General features: G+C 46.8%; 1 protein-coding gene across 1 annotated transcript in view; it reads left to right on the forward strand.

Moving 5' to 3' along the window:
* The window catches only part of slc25a34 (solute carrier family 25 member 34), a 33,567-nt gene extending 19,562 nt beyond the window's left edge, over positions 1 to 14,005 (forward strand). Inside the window, exons 3-5 of the mRNA XM_078239010.1 lie at positions 1,682 to 1,834; positions 8,946 to 9,080; positions 11,853 to 14,005. Of these exons, the coding sequence (XP_078095136.1) occupies positions 1,682 to 1,834; positions 8,946 to 9,080; positions 11,853 to 12,035 (471 nt within the window). The 3' untranslated portion in view covers positions 12,036 to 14,005. The remainder of the gene's footprint in view (positions 1 to 1,681; positions 1,835 to 8,945; positions 9,081 to 11,852) is intronic.
* Positions 14,006 to 17,675: the final 3,670 nt, after the last annotated feature.

Here is a 17,675-nt window from a genome sequence, read left to right on the forward strand (position 1 = left end):
CCGACTGAACAGCTTTGGACACAGTCTGACTGCCTGGATCTCTGAGTGTGGTGAAAGTTCACGATGTTAATTCAGTGATTGGCGCTAAGTGAAGTTACTGTGCTGACTCCACACCCCTGCTGTCACTGATAGCTTGTTGTTCAGCTGGCCAGTGTTTATCTGCCGTAAAGGTCATTAATGATGTTGCAATTCTGAAGCAGTCAGTTATTAACTACAGCTGAAGCTGTCAGTGTCTCTGTAACTGTAAAGCTTTAGTGATGGAGGGAGGGAGGAGCCAGAGCAAGGCTGACCCCCAGGAGAACAGTATTTACATTTCCTATTCTAAAGTTGAACCCTGATACCCTGGCTCACTATTCAACAAAGGACAAAGAGAAGTACAGCACAGGAACAGGCCTTTCGGCTCTCTAAGCCTGTGCCGATCATGGTGCCCTAACTACACTAAACAAAACCTTCTGCTTTACTCAGTCTCCCGTATCCCTCTATTCCCTCCCTATTCATGTACCCATCCAGATGCCTCTCAAATGCTGCTAATGTGCCACCTCCTCTGGCAGGGTGTTCCAGGCACCCACCACTCTCTGCGTGAAAAACTTCCCCTGCACATCTCCCTTAAACTTGCCGCCTCTCACCTTGAACCCGTGCCCCCTTGTAACATTTGCCTTGTCTTCACATTCTCCCCGTGTCGGTGTGGGTTTCCTCCGGGTGCTCCGGTTTCCTCCCACAGTCCAAAGATGTGCTGGTTAGGCTGATTGGCCATGCTAAATTGACCTTTAGTGTCAGGGGGACTAGTAAGGTAAATATGTGGGGCTACGGGGATAGGGTCTGGGTGGGATTGTGGTCAGTGCAGACTCGATGGGCCAAATGGCCTCTTTCTGCACTATGGGGATTCTATGATTCTATATTAAGAAAAAAAGGAAAATATTTTTTTTTCCTGACGGCCATTCTCTGAATTCTGAAACATCACTTATAAATCTATCCCAGATTGCTGCATGTTTGAGTTAGTTTAAACTAAAACTTTCAACTGGTGATTGGCTAGTGTTAACATCTAATGCCTTCCTCAAGATTATCACCCATGTAACTGCTTCCTACCTCCTCTGATCCACTATCGGAGCAGATCTTATAGTCAATGTGCTTTAGCTTTTTGAAGCTCTCTCCTTAAAACACATTGGCTTGTTACCCACCCCACCACTCTTCAAAACTTTTCGTCAACTCTCCTACATGTCCCTCTTCCATATAAACTTTGCTGGCGCATTGCTAGAGGTCTTCCAACATTGAGTGCCATGTGGTTACAAGGTGTTGGTAATATGCAGTTGAGTTTATAGGCGGAATGGTGGTGCAGTGGTTAGCACTGCTGCCTCACAGCACCAGGGACCCAGGTTCAATTCCGGCCTTGGGTGACTGTCTGTTTGGAGTTTGCACATTTGCCCCATGTCTGGGTGGGTTTCCTCTGGGTGCTCTGCTTTCCTCCCACGGTCCAAATATGTACAGGTTAGGTGGATTGGCTCCTTAGTATCCAAGGATGGTTAGGTAAATGCATGGGGTTATGTGGATAGGGCGGAGGGGAGGGCTCTTTTGGAGAATTGGTGCAGAATCATTGGGCCAGATGGCCTCTTTCTTTACTGTAGAGATTCGGTGAAGCTCTCCCTTTGTGATAATCGTGACCTTGTTGTGTCTTTGATCCCAGGGAGTCATGACTGCCTTCTTGACTATCTACAGACAACAAGGGATTCTGGGCCTGTGGCGAGGGGTCACAGGTGCTGTTCCTAGGGTGATGGTTGGATCTGCAGCACAGCTTGCCACATTTGACTCTGCCAAGCAATTAGTTAAGGACCAGCAGGTGAGTGTAATTCAAAGCAGGGAGTGTTACAAATCACTCAAAAAGACAATTAATAACTGCAGTCATTAATTTGTTACAGCCATAAGTGGAGAGGTAAAAATGACTCCCCTAATACACCACGTCTTATAAATTTAACTGAGGATGTGCTTGCCAATACTGCAGGAGTCCCACGGTGTATGCTTTCAGAATAGATTTATTGACCCTACTTTCTGAATTTAAAAAACTAGGCAAATCACACACATTTCCTGGGCCTTCATGTGCATAAGTACAGATGGTAAAATAAGAGGATAGACTTATAGATGTTTTACAGTTAATGAAGATGATAAACAATCAAAGGAATATACAGTTAATCATCCTTTGGCCGGTCTTGACACGGCGATTCCACATGATGGCTGTTTTGTTTGGTTGTCTTCCTAGTGTGATTGGATGGAGGGGATTTCCACACTTTATTCCCAAAAGATCTCGGTTTGTCGTACATTTCTCAGGATGGTTACTTTGCACATCAGGGCGCAATATCTGTGAGAGAGAGAAACAGCTACCTTGCAGCTTTTCATTACACCATTTTGCCTTTTCTTTGTGACTTCTCTGGCTTGGTAAAACAGTTCTTAAAAGCCATGCTGGCTGTATATTACAGAGGAATTTGATTGCCATGTTTGCTGCAGTCATTGTTTTGTAAAACATGTAATTGTATTCTGATGTCTCATCTCAGAAACCTTTGAAGAGTTTTGAGATAGTTTGAAAACCAACAGGAGATGTGCTGTTTGACACTCCTTGGTGAGGTGGGGGGGGGGGGGGGGGGGGGGGGGCGGCGGAAGTAGTAGGTCTGCTTCCTTTTGATACCACTTAGGTGGAATGCAAGTTGTATATTCTGGCTGACTAGCAGTCTTCCTTTGTCTTAATAGGATTACAGTTTGTTGTTCTTTTGTAATCCAGGTAGGAAAAGGAGAATTAAAAATTATATCGTTAAAAAAAAAATCCTCTTAACAAAATCAGATTATAGACAATCATCTTACACCGGGAATGGTGCCAATGCTGAGGCAGGCTAGAGATTAAGTGCATTCTGCAGGTAGGAAGAAAAGCAACTTAAAATTTGAGAGGCTGAAACTGGAGGGGAAGTCCCTGCAGAGAAATCTCTGAGACTGCGAGTTTTGCCTTCTCTGTCTGCAGCTCCTTGCATGACTCACAATTCCTGCACAAATCCCTCCCCACCCAAGTTTCTTTGGACTTTGCTTACAATGCCAGCTATCCTTTGGATCTGCTGAAGTTGATGAAGGATGGAAGATATGAGGCTGGCCAGGAAAGCATTAAGCATTAGGGTTTGGAGAGAGTAGTAACTGATGCGCATCAATTGGACACGAGGCACAAAGCTTCGGTAAAAGAAGGCTTTTATTAACTAACAATGGAACTATCAGAACTTTAACACACTATCCCAGACTGAAGAGGTCCTGCCCGAGCAGGGGGTCTTATACCTCTCCCAGGAGGCGGAGCCCGACTGGGATGTGCCACAACAGTTACAACCACAGGTGTATCAATCCCACCCTAGCCCAACAACAACATTAGAACAACCCAACAACAACATTAGAACAATCCCACAGTGGGAACCAACGATGGTTCACCACATTCACCCCTCCTTTGAGAACAAAGGCCGGCGGGGTACGAAAACAGACTAAAATGTCAACAGATTATAAGTTCAGACGGTCTGGAGGACCGCACCATCGTTGTGACCTCCTCAATACCGGTGGTGACACCGGAGTAGGTGCTTGAGGTGGCGTTCTCCCCAAAACAGCGTCCAGCTGTTCTCCCACGGACTCACAGGCCGGTTGACCCTGATGAAGCGGCAGTGCAGGGGATCCTGATACATTCTGCGATGGCGACGATCTTCGGGGCTCAGGCAAGCTGTGCATTGGAGTAAAACTGTTAAGCATTGGTCCCGATGCTGTCCGCGCCACGTCCAGGGGAGAAATAAGGGATAAGGGATTCGTCACTGGGGGTATGGGAGCGACAGGAGTTGCTACGTCCCCTGCGGGCGCCAGGTCTCGGATCGAGACTGTGTCCTCTCGCCCGAGAGGATATGCCACATAGGCATACTGAGGGTTGACGTGGAGGAGGTGGACCTGTTCGACCAAGGGGTCGGACTTGCGGGCCCTTACATGTCGCCGCAGGAGGACGGGTCCTGGGTACGTCAACCAGGCTGGTAAAGATATCCCCGAGGACGACTTCCGAGGGAATGAGAACATCCTCTCGTGGGGAGTAGCATTGGTTGCCGTACACAGGAGGGAGCGAATGGAGTGAAGCGCATCAGGGAGGACCTCCTGCCAACGGGAGACTGGAAGGCCTTTGGACTTCAGCGCCAATAGGACAGCCTTCCAGACTGTAGCATTCTCTCGTTCCACCTGTCCATTACCCCTCGGGTTGTAACTCGTGGTCCTACTAGAGGCAATCCCGTATGAGAGCAGGAATTGCCTCAAGTCATTACTCATGAACGACGAGCCCCTGTCGCTATGGATATAGCTGGGGTACCCAAACAGGGTAAAAAGATCACGGAATGCCTTGATCACCGTGGCAGCCGACGTGTCCGCGCAGGGGACAACAAACGGGAACCGGGAGTACTCATCTATTATGTTCAGAAAGTACACGTTCCGATCTGTTGAGGGAAGGGGGCCCTTAAAATCCACACTCAGCCTCTCGAAGGGGCGAGTGGCCTTGACCAAATGTGCCCGGTCAGGTCGGTAAAAGTGCAGTTTGCATTCCGCGCAAATCCGACAGCTCCTTGTCACCGACCTAATGTCCTCCACCGAGTAAGGCAGGTTGCGGGCTTTGACAAAGTGGTAGAGCCGAGTGACCCCAGGATGGCACAGGTCATTATGGAGGGCGTTCAAGCGATCCTCCTGCGTAGTAGCGCATGTTCCGCGCGAGAGGGCATCCGAGGGCTCATTGAGTTTCCCTGGACGATACATGATATCGTAGTTATAGGTGGCGAGTTCAATTCTCCACCGCAAGATCTTATCATTCTTGATCTTGCCCCTCTGCGTGTTGTTGAACATGAACGCCACGGACCTCTGGTCCGTGATCAGGGTGAACCGCTTTCCCGCCAGGTAATGGCGCCAGTGTCTGACGGCCTCCACAATGGCCTGGGCCTCCTTTTCCACCGCTGAATGCCGAATTTCGGGGCCTTGGAGGGTGCGGGAAAAAAATGCGACGGGCCTGCCCGCCTGGTTTAGTGTGGCGGCCAGGGCGAAATCAGATGCATCGCTTTCCACCTGAAAAGGGATGGATTCGTCTACCGCGTGCATCGTGGCTTTCACAATGTCGTGTTTCAATTCCTTGAAGGCCAATTGGGCCTCTGGCGTGAGTGGAAAAGTCGTGGACTTAATAAGCGGACGGGCTTTGTCCGCGTAGTTGGGGACCCACTGCGCATAATAGGAGAAGAAGCCTAGGCATCTTCTCAGTGCTTTTGCGCTAGCGGGCAAGAGAAGTTTAGCAAGGGGGCGCATACGGTCTGGATCAGGGCCAATGACCCCGTTTTCCACCACGTATCCCAGGATGGCTAACCGGCGCGTACGGAATACACACTTCTCCCTGTTGTAGGTCAAATTCAGGCGAGATGCAGTGCGTAAAAAGTTCTGGAGATTTGTGTCATGGTCCTGCTGATCACGGCCGCAGATGGTGACATTATCCAGGTACGGGAAGGTAGCCCGCAGCCTGTTCTGGTCCACCATTCGGTCCATAGCACGCTGGAAGACCGAGACCCCATTGGTGACACCAAATGGAACCCTAAGGAAATGATACAGACGACCATCCGCCTCAAAGGCCGTGTACTGTCGGTCCTCTGGGCGAATGGGGAGTTGGTGGTAGGCGGACTTAAGGTCTATGGTGGAGAACACCCGGTACTGCGCAATCTGATTGACCATATCAGATATGCGCGGGAGGGGATACGCATCCAGCTGCGTATATCGATTAATGGTCTGACTGTAATCAATGACCATCCGGGGTTTGTTCCCGCTCTTGACCACCACAACCTGTGCTCTCCACGGACTAACACTGGGCTGTATGACCCCTTCTTTGAGGAGTCGCTGAACCTCAGATCTGATGAAGATCCGATCTTCAGTGCTGTAACGCCTACTTTTAGTAGCGATGGGCTTGCAGCCTGGTACCAGATTCTGAAATAAGGAGGGTGTGGTGATCTTTAACGTAGAAAGATTGCAGGCGGGGCGCTTTGGACAATTTGGAGACTGCAGCTGTTCCCCCACTGTCAGCGAAGGGAGTGGCCCACCGTACTGTAGGATCACATTCTTCATGTGGACCATAAAGTTTAGTCCGAGGAGAATTGGTGCGCAAAGATGCGGCAACACAAGGAGCCTGAATCGCTCGTAAATTGTGCCTTGCACTTTCAAAGTTACCACACAACGTCCTAGCACAGCGACAGACCGGGACCTTGATGCCATAGAGATTGTCTGTTTGGCAGGTTGAATCTGGAGTCCACACCTCTTCACAGTGTCAGGGTGAATAAAGCTCTCAGTGCTCCCGCTGTCAAACAGACAATAAATTGCACGACCATTTACCTGTATATCCATCATCGAACAATCAAGCCTGTGATGCTTAGCCTTGTCCAGGGTGATCGACGCCACCGTTGGTCCGTGAACGTCACTGCAGGCAGCTGAGGTCGATGCTGAGGACCCCTGCTGGTCGCTCATGGTCATCGTCGACCAAAATGGCCGCCCCCATGAATCGCACATGGGTGAGGGCGCCAAACGTAGCGACTCCTGGTGGTCATCCTCCTCCGACTCCGTCGACCGCAATGGCGTCGTCCTGGACTCGCGCGTGGACGAACCCCGTGAGTACTTCGACGACGATGGTGATGATCCCCGTTCCGAAGGGTCACAGGCCGCACTGCCGTTCTTGGGCTTCGATCTGCACACCTTCGCATAATGCCCCTTTTTACCGCATGAGGTACAGACTACCGCTTTAGCGGGACACTTTTGTCGTGGATGTTTGGCTCCTCCGCAGAAGTAGCACCGCGGGCCGCATGGGGCTGCAGCCGCGTCTGGTCCACATGGGAGCACGCCATAACACTGCACTTAGAGCCCGTGGGGCGAGGAGGGATTTGCGACTGCTCCTGCCACGTTGTCTCCACGTGGTCCTCCGGATACAGGACCAAGCACTTCGAAGCCGCCTCAAGCATTTCAGCTAATTCCATAGCTTAGGTCAGGTTGAGATTTCCCTTTTCTAGCAGCTTGAGACGGACGTATGAAGACCCGACCCTGGCCACAAACGCATCTCGGGCGAGGTCGTACATGTACTGCTCAGCCGACACAGCTTTGCAGTCACAGCCCCTGGCTAGCTGCAAGAGCTCATTGGCGTAGTCCTCCATGGTTTCGCCCGACTGCCGACGTCGCGTAGCGAGGAGGTAACGAGCGTGGATCTCGTTAGGAGGTTTCGTATAGTGCTTTTTTAAAAGCTCGAGGGCCCTCGGGTAAGTGGTGGCCGCACGGATCGCGAGGTAGACTGTGTCGCTTACCCTCGCATGGAGGACCCGGAGTCTGTCATCATCTGTGGTGACCGCTGCGGAGGCTGCTAGGTAATCTTCAAAACACTTCAGCCAGTGGTCGAAGGCGTTAGAAGCGCCCACCGCACGTGGATCTAGCGTCAGACGTTCTGGCTTTAGGATTTGCTCCATACTCTCCTTTCTTTTTTTCTTCCGTCGAGAGTTTAATGTTAGTTAATAAAATTGATGCGCATCAATTGGACACGAGGCACAAAGCTTCGGTAAAAGAAGGCTTTTATTAACTAACAATGGAACTATCAGAACTTTAACACACTATCCCAGACTGAAGAGGTCCCGCCCGAGCAGGGGGTCTTATACCTCTCCCAGGAGGCGGAGCCCGACTGGGATGTGCCACAACAGTTACAACCACAGGTGTATCAATCCCACCCTAGCCCAACAACAACATTAGAACAACCCAACAACAACATTAGAACAATCCCACAGTGGGAACCAACGATGGTTCACCACAGTAACATATATGAGAGTATCAATACCAAATGAGATGGAGGCGGACAAGGTTAGGGCAGTTGACGTAAGCAATTGAGGCTACCTCATTGAATGTTTTTAAGGCAAGGATAGATACATTTTTGAACAGTAAAGGAATTAAGGGTTATGGTGAGCGGGCGGGTAAGTGGAGCTGAGTCCACAAAAAGATCAGCCATGATCTTATTGAATGGCGGAGGAGGCTCGAGGGGCCAGATGGCCTACTCCTGCTCCTAGTTCTTATGTTCTTTATGAGAGCATGTGGTTGGAAATTCAGCTCAGGCTTGTACAGGGATGTCGATGCCACAGACGGTCTGGTTTCACCTCATAATTTCAAAAACTGCTATTACATTTCTTCTTGTCCTGGAGGAGCAGAATTTTATGACGGGAAAAGAGGGGGTGAGCTGGTAAAATCTCAGGGAGCCGAGGTGGACCAGCTCCCTGAACATGTCGCCTCCCCAACAAGAAATTTTACTTACCCAAGGTGGATTTGCAATCGGGTGGACAGCCAATTTACATGTGTAAAGGCCCTATCATGGGCCATTTGCCAAAGGTGGATCAACCCCCTCACGTTTGCAGGATGCTGGTGCTGGTGGGTGGGGTGTCCATTCACATTGTTAAAATAGCATGAAGAGGTACAGTAACTCTGTCACAGCTAAACAAAGTCCTGGTTAGACCAAACCTGGGCATTGTATATAGTTCTGGGCACCACAGGAGGATAAATTGGCATTAGACCGAGCGTAGCAAACATTCACCATCTGGATTCCCAAGGATTAAATAATGAGCAGAGATGGTACAAATCAGGGTCGTGCTCCCTGAAATTTGGGAGGATAAGATGTAATTTAGCAAAGCTTTCAAGCTATTAAAGGGAACAGAAAAGTTAGATAGTGACAAAATTCAAGTTGTTGTGGTTGAAGTGAGCTCCAATGATGTTGAATCCTATCTTCTTTACTTTAAACACACTCCGGATTGAACAGCGAGTGTGAATGAGCTGCTGGATCAGATTTGAAAATGGAATGAGGTAAAAGAGAATTAATGAGCTTTGATGTGTGCTTTTTTTGTGCATTTTATCATTACATTCAGTGGTTCAGCAATGACAGCTGGTTGGTCGGTTTGACGGGTGGAATGATGAGCAGTGTTGCTGTGGTGATCACCATGACTCCTTTTGATGTCATCAGTACGAGACTCTACAATCAGCCAGTCGATGAGGTTGGCAAGGTAGGTCTTCTTCTCATAATCAATGCACTCAGTCAGCCATGATGTGATCTGCGCAATTTATAATTCTTCCCTCTCCCTCTATCACGGCTGCTTATAGACAGAGCTGGACCAGTCAGAATACCAGTATTAGCTTTAAATCCACACCTCACAAAACCAACATTGATGATCATCATTGCAACATTGAGTACTTGGCGTGTGTGCAAAAGCACAACAGAGTTAGAATTTGAATCCCTTTGTTTGGCCATGCTGATGTTGGGTATTTGGGTTGCCAACTGTCCTCAGACATTATTCTGGAGGTGTCATCAGATGACCTCTGCCCACCTCACCCCTACACTCCCACCATTGCTTACCCAACACGTCCAACCTCGGGATGCACAACCTTCTCACAGCCAATTAGAAATCGGAGATGAGGTTACCAAGGTTACAAAAGAGGTTACCAAGGTGAAGCAAAGAGAAAAAATATCGAGCAGCTGTCCTGTCTCTCCCGTGGAAGCCAAGGCGGATGCAAAACTGAAAATCTCCAAATAATGCCACAAATCACACACAGCTTAAAGACACTTCGATAAGATTTAGGATTGGCACGTTAGCACAATGGTTAGCGCTGCTGCCTCACAGCGCCAGTGACCCGGGTTCAATTCCGGCCGCAGGTGACTGTGCGGAGTTTGCACGTTCTCCCCGTGTCTGTGTAGGTTCCCTCCGGGTGCTCCAGTTTCTTCCCACACTCCCAGTATGTGCGGTTTAAGTTAATTGGCCAAGCTAAATTGCCCCTTAGTGTCAGGGGATTACATGGGGTTATGAGGATAGGAGGTAAGGGAAAGAGAAGATACCATGTTTATCCTGTGGTAATAAGGAAGCTTTGCAATGGTGGAGCACATCAATGCTCTTATCTGATGTTAACAGGGTAGGAAAGGCCTCAATCTGCCGTAAGTAGTAGTCTTTCTGCCCCATTAACAGTGGTGAAGCAGCCAGCTCCATTTTAAAAGGGGCCTATTGCCAGTTGTCCAACTTGCCCGTCTGTTTCAAGTAGTTGGCCCCTTTTAATTTACAAATTGGACTGCTATTGCCTAAATAGCAACCTGATTGCCAATTTAGGTATAACAGTTTGGAGCCTGTGTGGTTGCAGTCTTGTGACGTCCATGAACCATGTTTATATCAGTTGTTTTAGGCTGCACTCCCTTTTCTGTTGTTTAAAAACTTTTTGTTACAGTTCTGTTTGCATTTCAGCCCCACATTCCTGATCTACGGGCTCCCAGTGTGGCCGGGTGTCGGGGAAGGAGGAGGACCTCCTTGTTAACCTGCTCCTGAGCCTGGCCAAACTTGCCATTAATAGGTCCAGGCAGTGGGCAATCGAGAGGGTTGTCCGGCCTGACTGTCTGCTCCTCTACTGCAGATACATTCGCGGCCGGGTGTCCCCGGAGAGGGAGCAAGCAGTGTCCACTGGCACCAGAAAGGCCTTCCATGCCCAGTGAGCACTGCAGTTACGGGAGTGCCTTATCGACTCTGTTAATCACCTTTTGGTTTGGCGTTTTAAGTTTAATTTGTGATTTGCTTTTTGTTTCAGGCAGTTTCCAACCCCCCTCCCCCCCCCCACTAAGGGGCTGCCCCTTTTATATTGTCCCTCAGTTTATTTGATCTAGTTTAATTTATTCTCACTCAAAAGATTGGAGCCTGTGTGATTTTGATTTGATTTATTATTGTCACTTGTATTAACAAACAGTGAAAAGTATTGTTTCTTGCGCGCTATACAGACAAAGCATACCGTTCATAGAGAAGGAAACAAGAGAGTGCAGAATGTAGTGTTCCAATCATAGCTAGGGTGTAGAAAAAGATCAACTTAATGCAAGGTAAGTCCATTCAAAAGTCAGAGAGCAGCAGGGAAGAAGCTGTTCTTGAGTCGGTTGGTATGTGACCTCAGACTTTAGTATCTTTTTCCCGAAGGAGGAAGGTGGAAGAGAGAATGTCCGGGGTGTGTGGGGTCCTTAATTATGCTGGCTGCTTTGCCGAGGCAGCGGGAAGTGTAGACAGAATCAGTGGATGGGAGGCTGGTTTGCGTGATGGATTGGGCTATCCTCACAACCTTTTGCAGTTCCTTGCGGTCTTGGGCAGAGCAGGAGCCATACCAAGCTGTGATTCAACCAGTAACCTTGTGGTGCAGGGGATGGAAGAGAAGCAATCCTCTAAAAGTCAGTCTCAAATCTACCTCACTAACAAAACCTCAGGCCCGATTCTGAGACCTCAATCCAGTGAACTGCATCGGGACGGCACAGTGGCACAGTGGTTAGCACTGCTGCCTCACAGCGCCAAGGACCCGGGTTCAATTCCGGCCTTGGGTCACTGTCTGTGTGGGTTTCGTCCGGGTGCTCCGGTTTCTTCCCATATTCCAAAGATGTGCAGGTTAGGTTAATGGGACATGATAAATTGTCCCTTAGTGTCAGGGGGGCTAGCCGGGTAAATATGTTAGGTTAAGGGGATGGGGCCTGGGTGGGATAGTTATCGGTGCAGGCTCGATGGGCCAAGTGGCTTCCTTCTGCACTGTAGGGATTCTATGGGGCCTTGCAGCCAACTTGCGGAATTTAAATAAGTCACGGGGAACCTTCATCACAGAAAGGGTGGCCAATCAGAGCATTCCACCAGTTAGTTGTCAGAAGCCCTCTAAACGTACCTTGTTTTGTTTAGTCAGTCAGCGAGCACTTGCTGTTTGTGTTGATGAGGTGAGTGCGGTTTCCCTTTCAGAAGAATCTGCCTGATTTTAAACACTTTTATTCCTCGCAGGGGAGGCTTTACAAAGGATTCTGGGATTGTTTGCTGAAGGTCTCGTGTAAGGAGGGCATTCTGGGACTGTACAAGGGGATTGGACCTGGCTACTTCCGCTTGGGCCCACACACGGTTTTCAGCCTACTATTCTGGGACGAACTCAAGAAACTGGCCTACCCCGACTACAGACAGAAAATCTGAGTCACCCACTCCAGATACTGGCTGTTATGTAATGTGGTGCAATCTCCAGTAAAAACCGAAGGAGTGAATGGTCTCCATTAACTTTGAGCCAAAGGACTTGGCAAAAGCTGTCAGCTGAGTCTCCAGTGGTGACCAAGGAGAGGGTGTTTCAGTCCAAAGGTTAGTCGAGAGAGTCCGTTTTCCCTCAAACTTCACTGGAACGGTCTGAGAGCAACTCCACGCCATTCTACTGATCTTCCTCACACTTCAACTGCCTCAACAAGATTTTGGTGGAATGAGTGACTGCTACAGATAGTTATGAAACTCACTTATGGCCCCCATTGCCCAAGACATCGTATGCATCCTGTGGTAATACGGAAGCTATGCCAACAGCAATGATGGGCCAAGTGCATTATTAAGTGGATAGAATAGTCCGTACACTGATCTTGGAGCAACATCAGAAATGAATTAGGGACTAATTCGTAAAATATCACCTTGTGTTTATCCGTCAAATGGTACCTTTCTGTCCCACCACTCAGATCCAAGCGTCGTTCTGAGTATCTTGTCTCCCTTCCCCCACGTGCTGGTTGGTCCAGATCCATCTTTCTCTAACTGCGCAGCCTCAGTTTGCATATTTTATAATTCTAATGCAAAATTAATGCAAGTGTCGCTGAATCATCTCCTTGCTTCCTTTGAATGCACAGCCCACCTTGCAGCTTTTCACTGCCCCCCTCTCACTGCTTAGCTGTCTGGCTTTAAAAAATGTTTTCATTTGCTGGTGTTCATCATTTTGAGGGATGCTAGTGTTGTGAGGTGAAACACTTTCAATTACAATCGCCCGATGTTTGCATTGAGCACTCCCGGGTCAGATCCCCCCTGCCCTGCCCTGCCCCCCTCAAGCATGGCCAGCTGATCAAAGGCACAGATTGGGCACAGAGCAAAACATTAGTGTCACTGGTTAAATGTAGAGTCAATTTGTCACAGTTCTAATTTCAGAAAGACCACGTGTCACATTTCTCACTCTCTCCATCTGTCGCTGCTCTTTAAAGGGATTGCCAAGTTGGTGCTGAATTAGGCATGGGGCCCAAACTCACCAAGGACTTGATTGAGATTCCCCCCCCCCCCCCCCCCCCCCCCCCCGGACCTTCCAATTTCATTTCATGGTAGAACCCATGCAACCTGCCAATCTGAGACGGGTTGTGAACCTCAATGTGTGTTGCATAACAAAAAATCTTATATCAAGCTTTACACAACATTCTTTTAAAACATTCACCTGTAATGAAATGGTTTTGAGGATTAAAAACACAAGAACTTCACCTAATTTATGAACAAGCAAAGAAAATACATAAAATGTACAACTGGCAACAACTAATGAGCTCCACACAGCGTCTGGGATCAGACGCTGTGGTAACTTCTGTTTCTTGGTTGATGACTCAAATGTACCATTAGAAAGAGCCTTGGCTAGCAATGGCTTTGAGCTCTTATCCATGAACAATCTTTGAGTTAAACATCAGCCATTTGCTGAAGTTGAGAGAGTGAGTAGACTTACAGCTGCGACGTTAGAGCACGGGGCTCCTGCCTGTAATGGACCAAAACTGTATCGAACTAAGCCAATGGAATGGATTCTCCAATACAAGTACAATGCTACCAAGCCTGCTCTTCCAAGCCGTGTATCAATTGTGCTCATAAGGGGGGGAAAAAATAGTTAATTTGAATTGTGCACTAGCATCTAGGGTTGTTTAATTTCCAACAAAAGTGCCTTTCATTGTGATCTCTGTGTCCCAGCATTGAATCTTATCGCATCTGGAGAGGCTGAAACTGCCATCATAATGCCTAAAGGATTAATGTAATCCTTCCAACACTGTATATAACTGCCTGCACTGTGGATCACTAACTCCGCCTACACTGGCGATAAACCTTTTGTGCCTTCCACTGTGTTTCTGTAAAACTGCAAAATAAACCAAATTAAATAAAATCAGAGGTGTGAACAAGAGTTGAATTTTAATTTCTAAAATCATTGCAATGGGAAATTGCAAATCAGTGAGGTTTATAATGAATCAAGGGACTGGTCCAACCAAACTTAGAGACTTGCTTGTAATTAATAATATTGCATGATGTATATTGATGGAACAGAAAGTGGGGGTGTAGTGCTTTAATCATTTGAATTATTCAGGAACAAAGTGAGGTTGTGGGATGTTTAATAATATTTACGGCAGGTTTATATTGCAGGAATACTGATGTTGGACATATTTTATCACAGCTTCTCTACTGCCAACCTTAGCAACGCTGGCAGGTTTGCTTTAAGTTGCTGCTGGTTATATCAGAAACCACACAGTAAGGGACAAAAGCACCAGCATGGAATAAACAGAATATAAAAGTAATTTAGGAATCTGCTGTCAGGTTAAGGCCACATGTCCCAGTAAAGTAAATCCAGAAAGCCTATTCCTGCACCTGAGCTATAGTACACTGCGGAGCCCAACACAACTTTGGTGCTGGCTAATAATTCATACATAAAACATATATAAAATGACAGGTAGGAAAATATCTCCTAGTGTCTCCTACATAATTGTGAGACCCTGTTACTCACAATAAATACACTTAACATCATAACCTGAAAGCCATGTGATCGGCGAGAGGCAAAACAAAATCACAGGTCAATTTGGAGGGGTAACATCTGGAGGATTCTTCTTTTGACTTCCTTAGGAGACCACTCAAGCCTTGTTGCTGCCATTCAGGGGAACGGGAACCCATCTGGTTCATTAACGTCCTTTAGTGAAGGAAGTCTGTCGTTCTTACTCGGTCTGGCCTATGTGTGACTCCAAACCCACAGCAATGTGGTTGACTCTCACCTGCCCTCTAAACAAGGGCAACAAGGGATGGGCAATAAACACTGGCCAGCCAGTGATGCCTATGTCCCACAAATTAATAAAAAAAACAGGATTTGTAAATCAGTCCAAGGAACCAGGAAGCAAAAACAGATAGTGATGGTGTAAAAAAGATGAAGGCATCTACATAAACTTGGAAGGTAAGCCAAGGGAACTGTAGATAGCTTTAAAATGAAATACTGTAAGTATTGGAACAGGATACACAAAACCATGTACTACCAGATAAGTGTGTTCTTGATCTCTTCGAAACAAACATTAAAGACAATCGGGTATATAGAACAGAATATATTTTATATTGACCAGTGACAGTGATACAATTCAGCAATTATAATAGCATTTAAATTTCCACTTTCCTCAATTCACAAACTTTTGCCTGATGTACACCAAGGGTGAGAAGAGTCATAACCCACATTTCTACAGCCTGATCGGTCAATATTGTTCTAAGAACCACTTTGTAAAGAGGAAATTTCAGGGAGGGCTGGCAAACTGGGGTTTTAACAAAGCAAAATTACAAAACCAAATTAAAACAGTAGAGCTGTGGTAAATGGGAAATGACTGCATGCAGTGCCAACTGATCAAATGCAGCATCTGGCAATTTTGGTAACAACAGGAAAAGATGTCGATTGGCAAAGGATGTAAAGGATTTGAGTGGCCATGAAAAGGTGAGAATCTGTTATCAATGAGGCTAATCAAATATTAGGCTGGATCTTGTTGGATATAAGTTAAGACAAATTGTGATATGTGCCCTATTGATGAAACAATATTTATAACTGTGTGTACAAACTTACACTTCTGACCTCCAAATAATGCTCTGTTGGAGAGAATCCAGAGAAGAAAGGCAACGGTCAAAATTAGTGGGCACTGGATGCAGTCATTTTCCATTTACCAGCTCTGACGAAGGGTCATCCTGACTCGAAACGTTGGCCCTATTCTCTCTCCACAGATACTGTCAGATTTGCTGAGTTCCTCCAGCATTTTCTGTTTTCAGAATTCCAGCATTAGCAATATTTTCCCTTTATTTTGAATTATAAATTAATTTTATTTATCTGCCAAGTTTATGTCGCACGTTCACCACCCTTCGCACAAAGCCATTCAATTAAGTTGAGGGGAGACATGTTGCAGGTTTTAAAATACAAGAGAATATTGGATAATGTTAGCTGGTTAACGTGGATTATAGACACCGAAACAAAGAACAGGAGTGCAGGAAAAGCAGCATTAGCTACACTCATGCACAGATACATCGTAGTAGATTTTGCAATAGAGAAGGAAGACAAATATTGTGTGCTCGTGGTCCAAATGATAGACCTTTACAATATGTTGAAACATATGCAGCTTACATGAATTTGTTGAGTGTATTCAGGAGGACTTTCTCATTCAGTATGTGGATGGCCCGATTAGAGAGGGGGCAAAACTTGACCTCCTCTTGGGAAATAAGGAAGGGCAGGTGACAGAACTGTTAGTGAGGGATCACTTTGGGACCAGTGACCATAATTCCATTAGTCTTAAGATAGCTATGGAGAATGATAGGTCTGGCTCAAAAGTTAAAATTCTAAATTTGGGGTATGGCCAATTCTGATGGTAATAAACAGGAACTTTCAAAAGTTGATTGGGGAAGTCTGGTAAGCGGGAAGCTTTCAAAACTGTGTTAACCAGGTTTCAGGGTAAGCACATTCCTTTTAGAGTGAAGGGCAAGGCTGGCAGAAATAGGGAGCCCTGGATGACTTGGGATATTGAGGCCCTGTTCAAAAAGAAGAAGGAGATAAATGACATAGATGACCTTGTTGATCCTTAAGAGGCCCCTACTCTCTCCCAAGTTACTCTTTTGCCCTTTATGTATTTGTAGAAGCTCTTTGGATTCTCCTTTGCCTTATCTGACAAAGCAATCTCCTGTCCCCTTTTTGCCCTCCTGATTTCTCCCTTAACTCTACTCTGACACCCTCTACACTCTTAAAAGGATCCACTTGATCCCAGCTGCTTATGATTTGCATGAGAATTTATGGGGCATGGTTAGCAAGTTTGCAGATGACACCAAGATTGGTGGCATAGTGGACAGTGAAGAAGGTTATCTAGGATTGCAACGGGATCTTGACCTTGATGGGCCAGCGTGCCAATGAATGGTAGATGGAATTTAATTTAGATAAATATAAGGTGATGCATTTTGGTAGATCAAATCATGGCAGGACCTAGTCAATTAATGGTAGGGCATTGGGGAGAGTTATAGAACAAGAAGACCTAGGAGTTCAGGTTCATAGCTCCTTGAAAGTGGAGTCACGGGTGGACAGGGTGGCGAAGAAGGCATTTGGCATGCTTGGTTTCATTGGTCAGAACATTGAATACAGGAGTGGAACATCTTGTTGAAGTTGTACAAGACATTAGTAAGGCCACACTTGGAATACTGTGTACAGTTCTGGTCACACTATTATGGAAATGATATTAAACTAGAAAGAGTGCAGAAAAGATTTACTAGGATGCTCGCGGGATTTGATGGTTTGAGTTATAAGGGGAGGCTGGATAGACTAAGACTATTTTTCCCTGGAGCGTAGGAGGCTTAGGGGTAATCTTATAGAGGTCTATAAAAGAATGAGGGGCATAAATAAGGTAGATAGTCAACATCTTTTCCCAAAGGTAGGGGAGTCTAAAACTAGAGGACATAGGTTTAAGGTGAGAGGGGAGAGATACAAAGGATCCAGAGGGGCATTTCTTTCATTCAGGGGGTGGGTACAATGTTATCTTTTAAAAAGCATTCAGACAGTTACATGGGTAAGATGGGTATAGA

The sequence above is a fragment of the Mustelus asterias genome, chromosome 22 (assembly GCF_964213995.1).
Source record: "Mustelus asterias chromosome 22, sMusAst1.hap1.1, whole genome shotgun sequence".
NCBI classification, from domain to species: Eukaryota; Metazoa; Chordata; class Chondrichthyes; order Carcharhiniformes; family Triakidae; genus Mustelus; species Mustelus asterias.